The sequence below is a fragment of the Nerophis ophidion genome, linkage group LG25, assembly GCF_033978795.1.
Source record: "Nerophis ophidion isolate RoL-2023_Sa linkage group LG25, RoL_Noph_v1.0, whole genome shotgun sequence".
Lineage (NCBI taxonomy): Eukaryota > Metazoa > Chordata > Actinopteri > Syngnathiformes > Syngnathidae > Nerophis > Nerophis ophidion.
In genome coordinates, this window is record NC_084635.1 from 28,481,299 (window position 1) to 28,503,411 (window position 22,113).

Here is a 22,113-nt window from a genome sequence, read left to right on the forward strand (position 1 = left end):
AAACATTGACAAACACAATATGGACACAAGTTTTGGGACGAGGGCTATGTAAAGTAATAGATTTGATCAATTATGGGTCGATATCTTAAGTTTTACCAATATCGATTCACAAGGCATAATAACGATTACCCCCCCTTCCATCCCTTGCGTTAGCTGTCAACAGGCCGTGCAAAAAGTGAAAAAAAAAGATAAAAAGTTAGGTACTAACTAACATTATATTAAAACTCGAGAGTAAGAGACGGGATTGCATTTGGTTAGCAGAGATTTACAGCTGCACTCGCCGGCTATGGCTCGTTCTTGAAGTGAACCACACTACGTAATGCTCATGCAACATCAACGGCTGACTAAAACATTATTCCAGCCTATCTCCGCTAGAATCGGGCAGAAGGCTGGGTACACCCTGGACAAGTTGCCACCTCATCACAGGGCCAACACAGATAGACAGACAACATTCACACTCACACACTAGGGACCATTTAGTCTTGCCAATCAACCTATCACCAGGTGCATGTCTTTGGTATTGGTTATATTTGTAACTGAGAGTCTTGTAAGTTTTGTTTACACTGACCAATGGCTTGTTCACCTAAACGCGAAAGTGAGTGTGGACTGTCGAGTGGTCGTGTTTCAAAAAGGCGTGAAGGTTTTTTGTATTTGCGCACTTTTGGCAAACTGGCTCCTCGGTGACGATAGGCTCATCTTGTTCCAAATGTTTGAACTGAAATATTCCCGCATTGGTTTGGTGGAATTTGGTTTTGTGATCATTTTGGCGCTGTTAACTGCTACATGCTAACTAGTTGCACTATGTGTCTGTTTCCCTGCCTCCCACACAAAGTCTAAGACACTTGAGGACTAGAAAAATCACACCATTTTTTTTATTTCGTTATGCTACAAACGTGCGTAGCTGCTGAAAGCGACGAAAAGCATGAATGCTCTTGAAGTATGATTTAACGCTGAAAAACTTAGTGACTTCTACCAGATAAAATGAAAATAACAAAAGTCGTACCACAAACAGCAGTTTACAAACTACAGACCTGTTTCTCCACTTCCACAAATGTATAAAATTATTGAAAAACTGTTGGATGAATTTTTGACCACTCCTCTTGACAAAATCGATGCGGTTCAGCTAAATGTGTTGGTTTTCTGACATGGACTTGTTTCTTCAGCATTGTCCACAAGTTCTCAATGGGGTTTAAGTCAGGACTTTGGGAAAGCCATTCTAAAGCCTTAATTCTAGCCTGATTAACCCATTCCTTAACCACTTTTGATGTGTGTTTGGGGTCATTGTCCTGTTGGAACACCCAACTGCGCCCAATACCCAACCTCCGGGCTGATGATTTTAGATTGTCCTGAAGAATTTGGATTAATCATGAATCATGATTAATCAATTTAGAACCTAATGAATCAAAATCGAATCGCTTTTGAGAAACTCGCCACGACACCCAGCCCTACTTGGGACATAATCAATTATTAAACTACATGATTTAATTACTCATTCCTATATGTAAAGTATATCTATTTTCCTGTTAGGATGTGACACATTACCTTCTTCCATTAAACCTGTGTTTCTCAAATAGTTGGGCAGGCCCCCGTTGGGGGAGAGAGGGGGCACTGTGAAGTGTCACGGGTGCCCTGAGAGTTAAGGGACTTCCAGTATTAGCATCTTTTTTTCCTTCTTGAACAATACACAAGCCTGCAGCGAGGTGGAATCACTGCTTGAATTAATTAACAGGCTCAACGAGGTAAAATTATTGGTTGTGTTAAAATATGCTTGCATCCAAGAAATACAGATATCCTTTAGAGCTTTATAATCATTAGACCAGTACTTCTTATATAGCGAAGCGGGCATGATAAGGTGTTGGGGGAGAAAACAATACACAAGTGGCAAGTATGTACTTGTGCTAGCAACTCAGAGTGATTTGTACAAATAAATACAGTGAGAGTAAAAAGTATTTGATCCCTTGCTGAATTTGTTGGTTTGCCCACTAATAAAGACATGATCATTCTATACTTTTAATGGTAGATGTATTTAAACATGGTGAGATTGAATATCAAAAAGAAAATCCAGAAAATAACTTCAAGGAATATATTTTAATTGATTTGTATTTAATTGAGGGAAAACATGTATTTGATCCCCTAGTGTGCATTAGGATTCCTGGCTTTCACAGAGCAGTTAGACAATCCCAATCAACTTGGGAATTGAAGACTGAATTGAAGACACCTGTTCTAACTAATCACCTGTATAAAAGACACCTGATCAGAGACTCAGACAGATTCCAAGCTCTCCAACATGGGTAAGACAAAATAACTCTCTCAGGACCTCAGAGACAGGATTGTTGAACTGCAAATATCTGGAATGGGCTACAAAAACATTAGCAAGATGCTGGGAATCAAAGTAACAACCATTGGTGCAACTGTTAGAAAATTTAAAAAGTATAACATGACCATCAACAGACCTCGATCTGGTGCTCCACAGAAGATTTCACCTCGTGGGGTTGCAATGATCATGAGTACTGTGAGAAATCGTCCTGCAACCACTCAGCAGGAGTTAGTGAATGACCTCAAGGCAGCTGGGACCACAGTCACCAGGAAAACAGTTGGCAACACTTTGCGACGGAATGGGTTAAAATCCTGCAGTGCCCGAAAGGTACCCCTGCTTAAGAAGGCACATGTGGAGGCCCGCCTAAAGTATGCCAATGATCACCTCAAAGATGCACAAAGTGATTGGGAGAAGGTTCTATGGTCAGACGAGACCAAAATTGAACTATTTGGCCTAAACTCTACACGTCGTGTGTGGAGAAAGAAAAATGCTGCCTATGACCCAAAAGAACACTGTGCCCACCATCAAGCATGGAGGTGGAAACATTATGTTTTGGGGGTGTTTCTCTGCCAAGGACACAGGGCTACTACACCGCATCAGTGTGAAGATGGATGGAGCCATGTACCATGCAGTCTTGAGGGACAACCTCCTCCCCTCTACCAGGAAGCTGAAAATGGGCCGTGGTTGGGTCTTCCAACATGACAACCATCCAAAGCATACAGCAAAGGCAACAAAGGAGTGGCTCAAGAAGAACCATATTAAGGTCATGGAGTGGCCCAGCCAGTCTCCGGACCTCAATCCTATTGAAAATCTATGGAGGGAGCTGAAGGTCCGAGTTGCCAAGCGACAGGCCACCAACCTGAAGGATCTCGAGAGGATCTGCAAAGAAGAGTGGGCCAAAATTCCCCCTGATATGTGATATACCTTGTGGTTAACTACCACAAACGTCTGACCGCTGTGCTTGCAAACAAAGGCTTTGCCACCAAGTATTAACTGCTTTTGTCTAGAGGGATCAAATACTTATTTCCCTCAATGAAATACAAATGAATTAAAATATATTCTTGAAAGTTATTTTCTGGATTTTTGTTTTGATTTCTGTCTCTCCATTTTAGAATACATCTACCATTAAAAGTATAGAAAGATCATGTCTTTATTAGTGGGCAAACCAACAAAATCAGCAAGGGATCAAATACTTTTTACTCTCACTGTATATACATACATATTATATCATATTATATATTACCCTCGTTAAATTGTATTCTACACAATGACATTTTCCTCTGGAGTGTCACAAGTTGACAAGACCAAACACTGATATCAGAATGCCAACAATGTGTCTCTTGTGATGTCACCTTCTGTTCCCGAAGCCCATGCCCAGTCTCTCGGCCTGCTCCCTCTTTTTGCCCTCCATGTTCTTCAGTTTCTTTTCCTCAAGCTTCCTGTCGATCTCCAGCTCTTTGTACGCCAAACGCATCGAGGCCACGCTGCAAACACCAAAACAAATGGGTTTCCATTGGGATGGCTTGACAACAGGTTCCAGATTAATGCAGTCATAACAACAAGGATTTCACAGAAGATCATTGAGATACTGACATGGACTCCTCTGCTTGTTTCTTTGCCTCGGCGGCTTGTTCCTCTCGTAGCTTCTCTGCAACTTGGGCTTGTTTCTCCACCTCCGTAAAATTATTACTGCTCACCTTCTGGGCACCAAGGCCTTTCTTTGCACCTAACTGCATTGAAAGAAAAAAATAAATAGCATTTACTGTTTGCAGTAGGATATTTAACAGCAATGATAGTAGCGCTGTTAATGGATGTATTATTAGTTGGAGAAATATACAAATAAATCACTTACTCCTTTTTTGGCAGTCATTGGCTTCTTCTTCCCAATAATGGATGGCTTAACATCTGTATAAATGAATTGCAACCTGTTAAACTAAAGCTTATTTCTGCTTTGTGGACTATTCATCTACAATCACAAAAAAAAAACTCAACCCACAGCATTACAAACATATATTTTGACCTCCATCATCACCAGCAAGTCAGTGGCATCCAAATTTATTCCATGACAGCAAACATGAGCCAGGTTTAGCTCAAACATGACTTGCAGCTATGCCTGTCCTTTCGGGAATGTGTGAGAATATAAGTACAGAGACTCAACAAAGACTGTGGCTGACACTGACGGACCGACAAGCTTTTAATCTATAACATTCCAAGTTGACAGCTATGAGCACTGCCGTGCGTCTTAGATCCCATTTGTCGTAGTGTAGTCGCGTTTGAAACGCTAGCAGCAAAATAGTCAACATACCAGGATGTGAGGACGTTGACAACGAGTGAAACAAACTCATACTCATAAATACTTTTTCATGGCTGACAACATTGATGTGGGAATGTGCGACATGACGTAAAATCTTTATTGCAATATAGAAAATTGCATCCTTGTAAAATACCGACATGTGTCGCAATATATTCTTTGGCATATAGATAATAGAACCATTTCAAAACGGGTTACAAAGGCTCAGCTGATATATGCAGTAACATATAACGTGATTGTATTATTTCCTCAAAACTCTTATTAATTTACTTGCAAATTTTATGTTCATATCTGGTTACTTTCTGCTGTAACATAGTTTTACCTACACTTCTGTCAAAGTGTACGAAGCACTTTTTTCTTGGTATCAATGCTGTTACTAATACTTTGAATTTTCTAAATCATTAAATGATCTTTTTTTTTTAATCACAATTATAATCAGACAAAAGTAAAGGATGGTGGTGTAACAATATCAATAAATAAATTATTATTATTCTTTGTTATTATACACAATGTTTAAAAGAAAAAAATAAGTCAATAGGCCCTTAAAGTCCCCCTTTTTCTCTCCTCAGTGCAAGACATGTGAAAGCCTGCAGTAGAGATTGCCAAAATACACATTAAGGACTCCCAGACAATGAGAAATAAGATTCTCTGGTGTACTGTGACCAAGATTTCCCTTTTTGGCGTTAATTCTAAGCGATGTGTGGAAAAAACCTAGCACTGCTCATCACCTGTCCAATAAAATCCCAACAGTAAGACATGGTTGTGCCAGCATCATGCAGTGGGGTTGTTTTTCAGATGCAGGGACAGGACGACTTGTTGTAATTAAAGAAAAGATGAATGTGGCCAAGTACAGAGGTATCCTGGAAAAAAAACTTCCAGAGAGCTCAGGACGTCAGACTTGACCAAAGGTACACCTTCCAACAAGACACTGACCCTAAGCACACAGGTAAAATAACAACGGTATAGCTCGGTTGGTAAAGCGGCCGGGTCAGCAACTTGAGGGTTGCAGGTTCGATCCCTGCTTCCGCCATCCTAGTCAATGCCGTTGTGTCCTTGGGCAAGACACTTTGGTTTAATTGTAACTTAGATATTGGGTTTCACTGTGTAAAGCGCTTTGAGCCACTTGAGGAAAAAGCGCTATATAAACATAATTCACTTCACTTCAACAATGAAAAACTCTGACCATTCTTGACTGGCCCAGCCAAAGCCCTGACCCAAACTCAATTGAGCATCTGTGGATAGACTTGAAAATGGCTGTCCAACAACGTTCACAATACAACCTGACAAAACTGGAGAGGATCCGCAAAGAAAAAAGGCAGGGGATGCCCAAATCCAGGTGCGAAAAAAATTGTTGTATCAGTCCCAAGAAAACTCTTGGCTGTACTAGTTCAAAAGGATGCTTCTACAACTCAATACTAAGCAAAGGGTCTGAATACTTATGTGATATTTCGGTTTCACTTTTTTATTACAAATGCTAAAACATTAGCATGCCGAGTGTACATCAATGAGAAATAATATTAACATTTTTGATTTTAGCAAATCACTAATGAAAAATTAGTGAAACATTTTTAATAATTTGTCAAAATACACAGCTGGTGTAGGTTTTAGTGCGTCAATGTTAAGTTTTCAAGAAGCAGCGAATGGGATTAAAAAGCTGCATTTTATGAGATCAAGTGACCATTCTTCCACTACAGCGAAAAGTGGCACAGGCAAAAAATCCTGTCTTTTCGTCTTCTGAATACAATAGCATTACGTCCACTGGGCGGAATATGGAAAACCCACAATGAGATAATTTTACAGTGCTGCTTTAGGTAAGTCTGTGCTTTAGTGTCCTTCTAGTTCTTGGTGCTGTGTTTCCTATACATTTTGTGTGGGATTTCGACACAAACTTTTCGTCTTAGTCATTAACACATTACAACGCAAATGGTCTACCAGGGGATAAGAAAACACAGCAGCAGTGATCACCGTTGCCAACTAATCAGACTCTTTTAGATACTCTTTTACAAAAAAGTGAAAGGTTGTAAATTTAGTGAAAAGACCAGGTATGTAACAATGAAAATTTCATATCACAGTTATAGTCATCAGAATTATCACGGTATTTTTGAATGTGCACAAAAAGTTTTGATATACACTCATAACCAACGTTTATTAAAAAAAAAAAAATACAAATAACAGTTACTCAATATATTTTCGTAAAATAACAAATATGTTGTGTATTTATATTGTTTTGGAGACTTCAGAACCATAATAATTTTATCTGAGTGTTGAAAATTATTATTATTTTTTTAATTATTGTTTTTTTTCCAATTATAAACAAAAAAATGTGTCGGGATTGTCATGTCCGGTTTATGTGACATATAAGAAGAGCACAGAAGAACATAGAAGAGCGCCCGGACAGACTGAAATGTGACGAAACTATCACTGCAATGTTATTACACTGACTGACTTGAGTGTAAATTCAAGTTGTTTGCGTATCTTTACAAGCTCTGAAAAAGGGTGTGTTTATGTCTGTGTTGGTAGCAGAAAATGTGCACTCATCAAAGATGACTAGCATTGACTTTACGACTAGAATAAGGGTGAGCAAGAGCAGAACCAATGGGCTTACCCATGGAGGCTTTAGGTGACGTGCTCAGACCATAAATGCTTGGTCCTTCTTCTGGCTCTGGTTTGGAACAAGGTTTGAAAACAGGGAAGATTGAAACATTGAAAGCCAAAGCAAGTACAAACATTTCTAGGAAGCAGATTATTGAATGTTGGAACTAGTACGGTAGTCATTTTAACACATATATAATTTAGAATTGATAAAATATGAATGAATGAATGTATAAAGCATGCAACCCTTGTCTAGACTACTGTATTTACAAACTGATATTGTGTAATGATTCGAACAGAGTAGAGTTCAACTAACGGTTGTCTTCTTGGGTTTTCGCCGTGGCGTCCCTCAGCTGTGCGGTGACAGTGGTTCCATTCTGCTCTGGCTGTGATTCTGGTGCCATGCTCCAGTCATTGGCAGCCTGAAAACACAAATGTGCACATATTATCCCCTAAAGCCTGAACAAATACAATGAGATCAAGCCCTTTTGAAATAAATTACTGTAACTAACCACTCAATGATCATACAATTTTTTTTTTTTGAGGGTTTGTTGCATTTTTATCTATCCATCCATCCATTTTCTACCGCTTATTCCCTTTGGAGTCGCCACATCATCGCAGGGCCAACACAGATAGACAGACAACATTTACACTCACACATTAGTCAACTTTAATTTACATTTTTAGATAACCCATAAAATTTTCCTGCTTAGAAGTTATTGAGATTGTGATTCTTTGAAGACTTTTTAAGTGCATTCACACACACTAAGCTGTGCAACATACAGTCTTCTCTTACTACATCACGTTTCAAAGTTTGGCGGTCAACTATCACAGATTTATCAAAATGTCTACGATATGTCTATGTTATATTCAGTATATAATTAATTCAGTATAATATATATATAATTCAGTATATTATTATTATACTTTTTTGCCTTTTGGTCCGGGACCCTTTGGGACTGTGTGACAAGGGGTGGCACTTTCGTGACCTCTGTGGTGTTTTTTTGTGGACTTCTGGATCTGCCTCCCGGGAGCCTTTTGGCCATGGAGACCAGCTGCTGGGTGTCTGCCACACCGGAGTCGGTTTGGAGGGACTGGAGGAGATGCGGATGAGGGGACAGGGCTGCGGAGCTAGCACTGAGCGCTGGGACGGAGAGGCTTCGCGGTGTCTTGGCTGGGTGAGCAGGTGTTGGACACCTCAGTCACCTCGGACGTATCCTCGCTCATCCATTCGGACTGGACACTGACCGAGAGTGGAGTCGGTTGTCTTGGTTGCTTTGTTGGGTCTGCTCCTCTCTCTGGCCATGCTCCCTCCATCCCAGCGGACGATGGCGTGGAACACCACAGAGGCCACCACAGTGGATATGTTTCTTTTACTTTTTATTCATAGCTGTATGTAGAAGTGTCTGGTTGTATCTGCTGCTTTAATGTCTTTAATGTCCTCTGTGTTCTTTGATGTTTCCCTCTTACACACATGTAAGAGGGATGTGTACTATGGCTATGAGTTGTTGTTTTTTTCCCCTTGGCCTCAGTCTGCACCCCCCTCTCCAGGGCCCAGGCAGAGACCGATTTTAATTTTTTTATTTTATTTTAATCTTCTATTTTTTCTCTCCCATTCCCCCCCCTTGTTTACCTGTATCTCATCTTTTTTGTAAGGGGCGCTGGAAGCCGGCAGACCCGTCAGCGATCATGTTCTGTCTCCCTGTAATGTTTGTCTGATCTTGAATGGGATTGTGCTGAAAATTTTAATTTTCCTGAAGGAACTCTACTGACGGAATAAATAAAGTACTATCTAATCTAATGTGATCGTATATTTTATTCATTGTCTTATAAATAAATTAATAATAATAGTGATAATTACAAAACTATGATTAATACTCAAGACTACAATTCTATGGTTAATATCTTTAATCGTTGCATCCCTACATGGTTGCGTCTACAATTTTCCTCTGCTAAGCTCCAGACTGTATATTTGGTAACAATTTAAAATGTATTTAACATGGATGTGTCAATTAAAAAAAACTGTGTTGATATATATCTGAAATCAGCTGTAGTAATACTACTTTTGTTGTTAGTTTGGCTATGAGCAGCCAAAATTGGACTTTATGCATCATTTGCCAAGCTAACTCAAAAACTATGCTGGAATTCATCATTTATCATGCAGAATTTACCCCAATTACCTGTGTGTGTTCTGCAAAAAAGTCGGTCTCTTTCTTTTCAGGGGCTGATGGAGTGCTTCCCCCCGAAGAGTCGATCGATAGCTACAGAAGGAAAGATGAATGTATTTTCGTTTTTTTGGATGAGAGTGAGCACAGCTTAAAAATACATACAGAAGACTAAATACGTTGGAACTGTAGCTGCTTGCTAAGTAATAAAATAAATGAATGTCCTGATTTATTTTCTTGCCTTCTACCCACATAACGCCCAGACACTTTAAAGGCCTACTGAAATGAGACTTTCCTATTTAAATGGGGATAGCAGGTCCATTCTATGTGTCATACTTGATCATTTCACGATATTGCCCTAATTTTGCTGAAAGGATTTAGTAGAGAACATCGACGAAAAAGTTCGCAACTTTTGGTCGCTAATAAAAAAGTCTTGCCTGTACCGGAAGTAGCAGACGATGTGCGCGTGACGTCGCGGGTTGTAGACCTCCTCAGATCCTCACATTGTTTACAATTATGGCCGCCAGCAGCGAGAGCGATTCGGACCGAGAAAGCGACGATTTCCCCATTAATTTGAGCGAGGATGAAAGATTCGTGGATGAGGAAAGTGAGAGTGAAGAACTAGGAAAAAAACAAACAAAAAGAAACTAGACGGCAGAGCGATTCAGATGTTATTAGACAAATTTACTCGGATATTTCTGGAAAATCCCTTATCTGCTTATAGATAGATAGATAGATAGATAGATAGATAGTACTTATTGATTCCTTCAGGAGAGTTCCTTCAGGAAAATTAAAATTCCAGCAGCAGTGTACAGAGTTGAGATCAATTTAAAGAAAAAAGTAAAAAGTAAATAATGGGGGTTTAAATGGAATAATGGGGGTTTAAATTGTGTTACTAGTGTTTTAGTGAGATTATATGGTCGTGCCTGTACAACCTGAAAGTCGGAGGGGTGTGGCCACGGGTGTGGTGACCGCCAGTGTCTCAGAGGGAAGCCACGTTTCTCGACGAGGCGAAGGCAGCCGTTGGGACCGGGCTGAGATTTTTTTTTTTTCCCTCTCCTCCACGGTGGAAACATCCGATGGTCGGGGGCGGCCGGTGGGAGGAAGCACGAGAGTCCGCAGCTGCGTCTTTGACAGGTGCAGGAGAAACGATGCAAGCTCTCCGCTCATGTCTACGATAAGAGCCGACTTATTACCACCATTTTCTCACCGAAACCTGCCGGTTGACATGTGGTAGGGAACCATGTTCGCTTGACATCGCTGCTCCATAGTAAAGCTTCACCGTCATTTTTCGGGAATGTAAACAATGAAACACCAGCTGTGTTTGTGTTGCTAAAGGCGGCCGCAATACACCGCTTCCCACCTACATCTTTCTTCTTTGACGTCTCCATTATTAATTGAGCAAATTGTAAAAGATTCAGCAACACAGATATCCAGAATACTGTGTAATTATGCGATTAAAGCAGACGACTTATAGCTGGGATCGGTGCTGAATCAAAATGTCCGCTACAATCCGTGACGTCACGCGCACGCGTCATCATACCGCGACGTTTTCAACAGGATACTCCGCGCGAAATTTAAAATTGCAATTTAGTAAACTAACCCGGCCGTATTGGCATGTTTTGCAATGTTAAGATTTCAACATTGATATATAAACTATCAGACTGCGTGGTCGGTAGTAGTGGGTTTCAGTAGGCCTTTAAACTTGCAGCTTAAAGATGTGTGTCGTAAACGGATACATTCATATATTTGGCTGAGTGTTACCAGCCATACTATGTGGACATTAAACTCTCCTTTAATTTATAAATTTATTTGATTAGGGCTTCACAGTGGAAGAGGGGTTAGTGCGTATGCCTCACAATACAAAGGTCCTGAGTAGTCTGTGGTTCAATCCCGGGCTCGGGATCTTTCTGTGTGGAGTTTGGATGTCCTCCCCGTGAATGCGTGGGTTCCCTCCCGGTACTCCTGCTTCCTCCCACTTCCAAAGACATGCACCTGGGGATAGGTTGATTGGCAACACTAAAAATTGGCCCTAGTGTGTGAATGTGAGTGTGAATGTTGTCTGTCTATGTGTTGGCCCTGGAATGAGGTGGCGACTTGTCCAGGGTGTACACCACCTTCCGCCCGATTGTAGCCGCCAGCGCCCCAAACCACCCCAAAGGGAATAAGCGGTAGTAAATGGATGGATAGATGGATGGATCTATTTGATTATTTCTTCCTTATAGCTGGTTACTCTGTGCTGAAATCCGGTTCCAGTTTGACTTCTGTTAAAATGTACAAAGCATTTATTCTTGTGTCACTACTTCACATTCCAGCTAGCTTAGCGCCATGGCTAGCATAGGATAGCCTTCTACATGTGTGTCCGCATTAGTTCTGCATTTTAGAATCCATTCATTCATTTTCTACCGCTTGTCCTTTTTGAGGTCGTGGGGGGTACTGGAGCCTATCTCAGCTGCATTCGGGCGGTAGGCGGTGTACACCCTGGACAAGTCCCCACCTCATCGCAGGGCCAACACAGATAGACAACATTCACACACTAGGGCTAATTTAGTGTTGCCAATCAACCTATCCCAGGTGCATGTCTTCGAAGGTGGGAGGAAGCCGGAGTAGCCGTTTCTAATAATTTAATATACATAAAAATCGATATTTGTACATAATTTAGAAGTGCTCACATTCTAATTGTGATGCATTGATGCTTGTACACACCCTTTGAGAAAGGAAAGAGTTATAATAATGGTTTTGACATACAAAATAGGACGCCTACTCAGAGGCCTAGTGGTTAGAGTGTCCGCCCTGAGATCGGTAGGTTGGGAGTTCAAACCCCGGCCGAATCATACCATAGACTATAAAAAAATGGGACCCATTGCCTCTCAAGGGTTGGAATTGGGTGTTAAATCACCATAAATGATTCCCAGGCGCGGCACCGCTGCTGCCCACTGCTCCCCTCACTTCCCAGGGGGTGATCAAGGGGATGGGTCAAATTTCACCACACCTAGGGTGTGTGGGACAATCATTGGTACTTTTAGATGTTCTGACTATAGTAGAAGTGTTGGTAAAATAATAAAGCATTTATCTATCTTATTGTTTGTGCTGGACTGATACTCACATCTGTTCCATACTTTGACAATGCAGCATTCGCTAGCTGACGAATCTTCTCTCGGTACATTTGGGCAGCACGACTATTATACTTGGCATTGGTGTCATTCGTGGAGCAGCCATGTTGGCGGAAGAATGCAGTCTTCAAACAGAAAGACAAGGTGAGTTATATCAAGTATACAAAACACAGAAGAAAAAAAAACTATAATACAGACAATCAAAAGTATACATCTTTTCGATTCTACTTTATTCCGGGCCGACTTTTACTTGTTTGTCCGGTGTTGACTTACTGCATTGGCATTGCCCCCAACCTGCATACATCTAAGCTGAAAACAGTTCCAGTTGGAATCCAGCTCAGTGGATCTAAAGGACAAAAAAGAGAAGTCAAGATTGTAACAGGTGTGATAGCAAAATTACTTGTACTCGTTTTAATTGATGATGTTCCTTGAACGGGTCGCCAAAAGTTGTTTATTGGGCTCAGGAATGTGACACTTAGCAAGAGATCTATTATCTGATCAAGCTCTGTCTCCTGTGTTTTTGATGTGACATGTGGACTATAGTTGACGTGGGCATGTGTGTTCCTCTTCCTGACTCCCAACAGAGCTAAATTGGTTCCCTTTCCTGAGTGACCCCAACCCCCTATGGGCAAACAACACCCTCTCTCCTTCACAGGACTTTGGGTATTCATTCCACTGGTGTACTGTATGTAAATGAGCATTGAGGGTGGGACTTCTGAGAATGTATAATTGTCATGTCAAATTCTAAAGGGGTTAGAACAAGCTGGAACGAACGGATGTGTCGTTCTGGTTTGGTCTCACTTTGCAAAGCTTGTTATTATTTGTTTGTTATTTTAATAAATTATTTTAAAGCTATTTGTCACTAAAGGATCGTTTATAAGAAATTTCCACGACACAGGTAACAGGTATATTGATCATAGTAGTAACAGTAGAACATCGGTTTTCGTCCACCCCACTTTCTGTAGGGTTTAGTTTTTGATGACAATTTTCACCAAAAGTTTGCCCATAGTTTGTACACCGTACCGTCTTAGTTATCGTACAGCCAAACACTGCGAATAACAATCTAGTTTGTTTGTCTGCATATCCTTCCTTGGACCTGAGTGCCCAAATATACAAACCCCGTTTCCATATGAGTTGGGAAATTGTGTTAGATGTAAATATAAACGGAATACAATGATTTGCAAATCCTTCTCAACCCATATTCAATTGAATGCACTACAAAGACAAGATATTTGATGTTCAAACTCATAAGCTTTGTTTTTTTTTTTTGCTAATAATAATTAACTTAGAATTTCATGTCTGCAACACGTGCCAAAGTAGTTGGGGAAAGGGCATGCTCACCACTGTGTTACATCACCTTTTCTTTTAACAACACTCAATAAATGTTTGGGAACTGAGGAAACTAATTGTTGAAGCTTTGAAAGCGGAATTCTTCCGCTGTCAGATTTTACGCTTCATAATGCCCCACACATTTTCGATGGGAGACAGGTCTGGACTGCAGGCGGGCCAGGAAAGCACCCACACTCTTTTTTTACGAAGCAACGCTGTTGTAACACGTGCTGAATGTGGTTTGGCATTGTCTTGCTGTAATAAGCAGGGGCGTCCATGAAAAAGACACCGCTTGGATGGCAGCATATGTTGTTCCAAAACCTATCTGTACATTTCAGCATTAATGGTGCCTTCACAAATGTGGAAGTTACCCATGCCTTGAGCACTAATGCACCCCCATACCATCACAGATGCTGGCTTTTGAACTTTGCGTCGATAACTGTCTGGATGGTTCGCTTCCCCTTTGGTCCGGGTGACACAATGTCAAATATTTCCAAAAACAATTTCAAATGTGGACCACAGAACACTTTTCCACTTTGCATCAGTCCATCTTAGATGATCTCGGGCCCAGAAAAGCCGGCGGCGTTTCTGGATGTTGTTGATAAATGGCTTTCGCTTTGCATAGTAGAGCTTTACCTCACACTTACTGTATTTAGTGACAGTGGTTTTCTGAAGTGTTCCTGAGCCCTTGTGGTGATATCCTTTGGAGATTGATGTCGGTTTTAGATACAGTGCCGTCTGGGGGATCGAAGGTCACGGTCATTCAATGTTGGTTTAATGCCATGCCACTTACGTGGAGTGATTTCTCCAGATTATCTGAAACTTTTGATGATATTATGGAACGTAAATGTTGAAATCCCTAATTTTTTTGCAATTGCACTTTGAGAAACATTGTTCTTAAACTGTTTGACTATTTGCTCACGGAGTTGTGGACAAAGGGGTGTACCTCACCCCATCCTTTCTTGTGAAAGACAGAGCATTTTTTGGGAAGCTGTTTTTATACCCAATCATGGCATCCACCTGTTCCCAATTAGCCTGCAGACCTGTGGGATGTTCCAAATTAGTGTTTGATGATCATTCCTCATCTTCATCAATATTTATTGCCACCTTTCCCAACTTCTTTGGCACGTGTTGCTGGCGTCAAATTCTAAAGTTAATGATTATTTGCAAAAAAAAAATGTTTTTCAGTTTGAACATCAAATATGTTGTCTGTGTAGCATATTCAACTGAATATGGGTTGAAAATGATGTGCAAATCATTGTATTCCGTTTATATTTACATCTAACACAATTTCCCAACTCATATGGAAACGGGGTTTGTATAACCCATTTACCATTCTACAACAGAGTTTGTAGAATCCCACGCATTGGTGAGTCTGTCTGTCGTAGCCGCTAGACTATGACATAAAAAGACGGCCTCATTGCCATATGTGTACTCGGTTTAAAGGAAACGAAAGAGAAAAGTAGGATAAAGTAGTATTTATCTAATCGTGGCATGCACACACGATCATCGATGTGTGACATGCAGTGACAAAAATGCTTGTAAAAGCAGCTTTTTTGGCTGCTCTGCATCCATCCGAGAGTGGGCCAGTGTACTTAATGTTGAGGCCGGTGAATCTATGCATATAAAATATAGCATTGTTTAGTAAGTTTACTTTTGACCATGGAAAAAAAATACTTTACATTTTTTAACAACATGAGCCAGAGGCATACGCAGAAAGTGAGTTATCAATTGCACACCAAAGGTTAGCCAATACATCATCGATCTATCTACACCAAAGAATGTGTTAAATCTAGATTACAGTAGAATCATCATAAAAAATATGGTAAATGGACATTCATGTATGGAAAGGAATAATTGGATTTGCATTATTTATTTTTGAAAAATTACTTCAGTTTTCATACTACTACTACTTCTGCTATGGAACTGTGTAAACCCAAAATTATGGTTGCTTATGATGAATATGAAATTGTACAAAACCCAAAACCAGTGAAGGTGGCACGTTGTGTAAATCGTCAATAAAAACAGAATAAAATGGTTTGCAAATCCTTTTCTACCTACATTCAATTGAATACACTGCAAAGACAAGACACTAAACATTTGAACTGGTAAATTTTGCTATTTTTTGCAAATATTTGCTCATTTGGAATTTGATGCCTGCAACATGTTTCAAAAAAGCTGGCACATTATGAAACGTGAAATACGACAATGGAAACCCCAGACTGTTGAACAACTTAAGCTGTACATCAAGCAAGAATTGTGAAATAATTCCATCTAAAAGGTTCAAAAATTGGTCTCTTCAGTTCCCAAAGGAGTGTTGTTAAACGGAAAGACCATGTAACAGAGGTAAAAACACCCCTGTACCAACTTTTTTGCAATGTGTTGCTGCCAATAAATCCTAAATTAATGATTATTTGCAAAAACAAATCAAGTTTCTCAGTTTGAACACTTAATCTATTGTCACGGCAGTCTATTCAATAGAATATACGTTGAAAAGGATTTGCACATCCTTGTATTCTGTTTTTATATACCATTTACACATCGTGCCAACTTCACTGGTTAAGGGTTTTGTCTGTATTGCTTGTATTTTTTTTTTCTGCAAAAATAATCTGAACTGAACCAATAGGATTATTTTTTGTCTGAGCTTTTGGAATAGATTACAAAGAAAAAACAAGGTACGAAAGAACTTTTGAACAAAATGCATGATGTTTGAGTTCTTTATGCACCATCTCAACTCAGCCCATTAAACCGTTCTTCCTAGTTCTCCACGAACAGTTGATGAAGCACACACTATGGCCATGACTGTAGGCTACCTGATGAAACTGAGGTGCACTCCCAGGGAGCGGTGGATTCCAGAGCAGTCAATGCACAAGAAGACTCCATAGGAAATACTCGCCCAACTGGGGTTTTTGGCTGCGCAGTCAAAACATACCTGTGCAAGAACCATATGTGCATTAGCAAGTTAAATGTCGTTGGGATACTTTAAAACAAACACTGAAATGTTAATTACACTTCTGTAGAAGTACATGAACCTTATTGTGTAACATTTAAATACAACATAATTATGAGATGTATTCCTTTATAAATAATCTGTGCGCTCTTTGCTATAATTGTAATGGTGGTCTGTGTCTTGGGTCTGTTCACGTTTGTGTTCAAGTGACCCACATCACTCCAGAGTTAACTTAGACTTGGTCCGCTTGTTTGGTGGCCACCAGCGTTTTGTAGATTGCGTTTCCACATGAACCACACTAACTGAGAAACTCCACATAGTTTGTTTTAACGGAACCAATAATGACAAATGTGAAAGCAACCTTAAAAAAATAATGCTGTAAAAGTAGAGATGCTAATATTGATATAATGGTGACCAATGAAGCGAAATCATATAACAATAACTGTTGAGCATTAGAATTAATCAAATATGATGAACGATGTACTGTATGATGTAAAAGATGAGAACAATAAAAATAAAAATAAAAATAAATGTGTGTTTACAATTATGTTCCAAAAACAGGTCTTGAAAAAGAGGGGTCGTCCGGTATTCAGTAGAGATGTCCGATATTGGCTTTTGCCGAAATCCGATATTATCCAACTCTTAATTACAGATTCCGATATCAACCGATACCGATATATACAGTCGTGCAATTAACACATTATTATGCCTAATTTTGTTGTGATGCCCCGCTGGATGCATTGAACAATGTAATAAGGTTTTCTAAAATAAATCAACTCAAGTTATGGAAAAAAATGCCAACATGGCAAGCCATATTTATTATTGAAGTCACAAAGTGCATTTTTTTTTTTACCATGCCTCAAAAACAGCAGGTTGGAATTTGGAGAGCATGAAGAGGTTGAGGTGGGCGAGGTTGGGGGTGGTGGGGGTAGGTGGTATGAGGGGGTGGGGGTGTATGTTGTAGCGTGCCGGAAGTGTTAGTGCTACAAGGGGTCCTGGGTATTTGTTCTGTTGTGTTTATGTTGTGTTACGGTGCGGATGTTCTCCCGAAATGTGTTTGTCATTATTGTTTGTTGTGGGTTCACAGTGTGGCGTATATTTGTAACAGTGTCAAAAGCCTACTGAAACCCACTACTACCAACCACACAGTCTGATAGTTTGTATATCAATGATGAAATCTTAACATTGCAACACATGCCAATACGGCCGGGTTAGTTTACTAAATTGCAATTTTAAATTTTGCACCGAAATATCCTGCTGAAACGTCTCGGTATGATGACGCGTGCGCGTGACGTCACGCATTGTAGAGTACATTTTGTTCCAGCGTCGTTCCCAGCTATAAGTCGTCTGTTTTCATCGCATAATTCCACAGTATTCTGGACATCTGTGTTGCTGAATCTTTTGCTATATGTTCAATGAAAAATGGAGACATCAAAGAAGAAAGCTGTAGGTGGGAAGCGGTGTATTGCGGCCGCCTTTAGCAACACAAACACAGCCGGTGTTTCATTGGTTTCATTCCCGAAAGATTACGGTGAGGCTTTACTATGGAACAGAGCGGTCAAGCGAACACGGTTTAATTGGACCACACACACAAAGTACAGTATATTATGCAACGGTCATTTAGAAAGATCGTGTTTGGAAGAGGGTCCCTTGCGAAGGGCAGAGATGGGCATTGCCACCACCCGTCGACTGGTGCTAAAGAAAGGTGCGGGGCCGACCTTCAGGTTGTACAGGTACAACCATAGAATCTCACTAAAACACTAGTAACACAATAAGCAGATAGGGATTTTCCAGAATTATCCTAGTAAATTTGTCTAATAATATCGGAATCGCTCCCACTGTATAGTCTTTTTTTTTTTCCTAGTCCTTCACTCTCACTTTCCTCATCCACAAATCTTTCATTCTTGCTCAAATTATTGGGGAAATCGTCGCTTTCTCGGGCCGAATCGCTCTCGCTGCTGGTGGCCATGATTGTAAACAATGTTCAGATGTGAGGAGCTCCACAACCCGTAACGTCACGCGCATATCGTCTGCTACTTCCGGTACAGGCAAGGCTTTTTTATCAGCACCAAAAGTTGCAAACTTTATCGTCGATGTTCTCTACTAAGTCCTTTCAGCAAAAATATGGCAATATTGCGAAATGATCAAGTATGACACATAGAATGGACCTGCTATCCCTGTTTAAATAAGAAAATCTCATTTCAGTAGGCCTTTAAAGTTGTTTATACGGCCAACCTCAGTGTGACCTGTATGGCTATTGACCAAGTATGCATTGCATTCATTTGTGTGTGTGTGTGAAAATCCGTAGATATTATGCGATTGGGCCGGCACGCAAAGGCAGTGTATTTAAGTCACGCCGCCGATATTGATATCTGGGTGGAAATTGGGAGGATGGTTGCCCCGGGAGATTTTCAGGAGGGGCACTGAAATTCAGGAGTCTCCCGCGAAAATCGGGAGGGTTGGCAAGTATGACTGGAAGACGCAACTGCTCTGTACTTCTCCCTACATCTGTGTACCACTCCATACTGCGGCGTTTTGAAAAGTGTGGGGGGGGGGAGAAAAAAAAATAGAAGATTAAAATAAAATTAAAAAATCGTACAAAAAGTACAAAAATCGATACAGCTGTACAGTGATCAACTTGATCCCAAAGAGAAAGAAAACAATGTAGGCAAACTGACGTTAATTGGACAAGGACAAATGCTATCATCTTGATTTACCAGCGCCATCGGACTGTTGCACCCAGTGGGAAGAAATGCATTTAATGAACTATTTTGTGCGTGTAATGTACAGTACAAGACACATCTACAAGCAGTTACTCTTATCTTTAAATGTAATAATAATAATATTAATTAAACACAATTGCAAACACTTAACTCAAAGCAGGTGAAAATGTAGTCAATGTGAAACACATAACAGATACAAAAAGTGTTGCTCAAATTGGGACGTTACCAACATTCTTCCCATCCAAATTCTGACTGAGGCTTACAAATCCATAATTGCCTCTTTTCTTTTGGCAATTGTTCTGTCTGCGCTCCCTTTTTTAAAAACACTTTAAGCAGAGAGTGGCACAGATGTTTTTCTTCATCTGATTGTTTGACAGCCGAGAACCTGCCAATAGTTGGGCTTTTTTCTAACTTTACGCAACTGAGTAATTCCTCGTTTATCACTGTTAATTGGATCCGGACCTGGCGATTAAGAAATTTCCGTGAATCAAATATTTTTATAGTTTAAGCATAAAAAAGCTATTTACTACCATCTAAATACATTTTTCAAAATTACGAAAGCCCTCAAGACATGAAATTACACCCTTTAGTCACTGTTACACTCTACCAATATACACATCCAATATAGTAATCCTGAAAAAGGCTGAGCCAATCAGTGGCCATGATACTGAACAACATGCTCTGACTGGTTTGGTCTCATTTAGTGGACCATACTACTGTAGTGTTGATGATTTTAGTTCATTTAGCATTTCCTTACACATAATGTTTAAACAACAATTTAAGACTTGCCCAGCTGTTTATTGGTGTACACTATGTTTAAATAACTTTTACGGCAAATGAATGTCTGCTCCAAATATCAGTTATTGACCTCCAAGACTACTAATAATAATCGGTATTGACCCTGAAAAAAACATATCGTTCATTTGCTAATCCATATTATTAGTGTCTATGTATTCCAGGGTAATTGTTTATGTTAACTGCATTGCACAAGTCAATGGTAAATGGGTTATACAAACCCTGTTTCCGTATGAGTTGGGAAATTGTGTTAGAGGTAAATAAAAACAGAATACAATGATTTGCAAATCCTTTTCAACCCATATTCAATTGAATGCATTACAAAGACAAGATATTTGATGTTTAAACTCAAACTTTATTTTTATTTTTTGCAAATAATAATAAACTTAGAATTTCATGGCTGCAACACGTGCCAAAGTAATTGGGAAAGGGCATGTTCACCACTGTGTTATATCACCTTTTCTTTTAACAACACTCAATACACGTTTGGGAACTGAGGAAACTAATTGTTGAAGCTTTGATAGTGGAATTCTTTCCCATTCTTGTTTTATGTAGAGCTTCAGTCGTTCAACAGTCCTGGGTCTCCGCTGTCGTATTTTACGCTTCATAATGCGCCACACATTTTCGATGGGAGACAGGTCTGGACTGCAGGCGGGCCAGGAAAGTAGTCGCACTCTTTTTTTTCGACGCCACGCTGTTGGAACACGTACTGAATGTGGCTTGGCATTGTCTTGCCGAAATAAGCAGGGGCGTCCATGAAAAAGACGGCGCTTAGATGGCAGCATACGTTGTTCCAAAACCTGTATGTTCAGCAATTAATGGTGCCTTCACAGATGTGTAAGTTACCCCTGCCTTGGGCACGAATGCACCCCCATACCATCACAGATGTTGGCTTTTGAACTTTTCGTCGATAACAGTCTGGATGGTTCGCTTCCCCTTTGGTCCGGATAACACGATGTCGAATATTTCCAAAAACAATTTGAAATGTGTACTTGTCAGACCACAGAACACTTTTCCACTTTGCATCAGTCCATTTTAGATAATCTCGGGCCCAGAGAAGCCGGCGGCGTTTCTGGATGTTGTTGATAAATGGCTTACGCTTTGCATAGTAGAGCTTTAACTTGCACTTACAGATGTAGCGACAAACTGTATTTAGTGACAGTGGTATTCTGATACAATGCCGTATGAGGGATCGGAGGTCACGGTCATTCAATGTTGGTTTCCGGCCATGCCGCTTATATGGAGTGATTTCTCCAGATTCTCTGTACCTTTCGATGATATTATGGACCGTAGATGTTGAAATCCCTAAATTTCTTGGAATTGCACTTTGAGAAACGTTCTTAAACTGTTTGACTATTTGCTCATGCAGTTGTGGACAAAGAGGTGTACTTCGCCCCATCCTTTCTTGTGAAAGGCTGAGCATCTTTTTGAGAAGCTGTTTTTATACCCAATCATGGCACCGACCTGTTCCCAATTAGCTTGCACACCTATGGGATGTTCCAAATAAGTGTTTGATGAGCAGTCCTCAACTTTATCAGTATTCATTGCCACCTTTCCCAACTTCTCTGTCACGTGCTGCTGGGATCAAATTTGAACCAACCATCCAGACTGTTATCGACGCAAAATTCAAAAGCCAGCATCTGTAATGGTATGGGGGTGCATTAGTGCCCCAGGTATGGGTAACTTACACATCTGTGAAGGCACCGTTAATGCTGAAAAGTACATACAGGTTTTAGAACAACATATGCTGCCATCCACGCGCCGTCTTTTTCATGGACGCCCCTGCTTATTTCAGCAAGACAATGCCAAGCCACATTC

The 22,113-nt window shown here is 40.2% G+C and overlaps 1 protein-coding gene across 5 annotated transcripts in view; it reads right to left on the reverse strand.

Annotated features, from left to right (window-relative positions):
* Positions 1 to 22,113, reverse strand: part of arfgap2 (ADP-ribosylation factor GTPase activating protein 2) — a 34,622-nt gene that overhangs the window by 11,363 nt on the left and 1,146 nt on the right. For 3 of the 5 annotated variants that reach the window (XM_061887671.1, XM_061887670.1, XM_061887669.1), the window contains exons 2-10: positions 16,641 to 16,759; positions 12,772 to 12,844; positions 12,492 to 12,623; positions 9,401 to 9,481; positions 7,537 to 7,642; positions 7,234 to 7,290; positions 4,170 to 4,222; positions 3,911 to 4,047; positions 3,670 to 3,801 (exon numbers count right to left, since the gene is read on the reverse strand). In XM_061887671.1, coding sequence (XP_061743655.1) covers positions 3,670 to 3,801; positions 3,911 to 4,047; positions 4,170 to 4,222; positions 7,234 to 7,290; positions 7,537 to 7,642; positions 9,401 to 9,481; positions 12,492 to 12,623; positions 12,772 to 12,844; positions 16,641 to 16,759 — 890 coding nt within the window. The remainder of the gene's footprint in view (positions 1 to 3,669; positions 3,802 to 3,910; positions 4,048 to 4,169; positions 4,223 to 7,233; positions 7,291 to 7,536; positions 7,643 to 9,400; positions 9,482 to 12,491; positions 12,624 to 12,771; positions 12,845 to 16,640; positions 16,760 to 22,113) is intronic. The other 2 variants (XM_061887672.1, XM_061887673.1) reach the window with 2 other exon arrangements.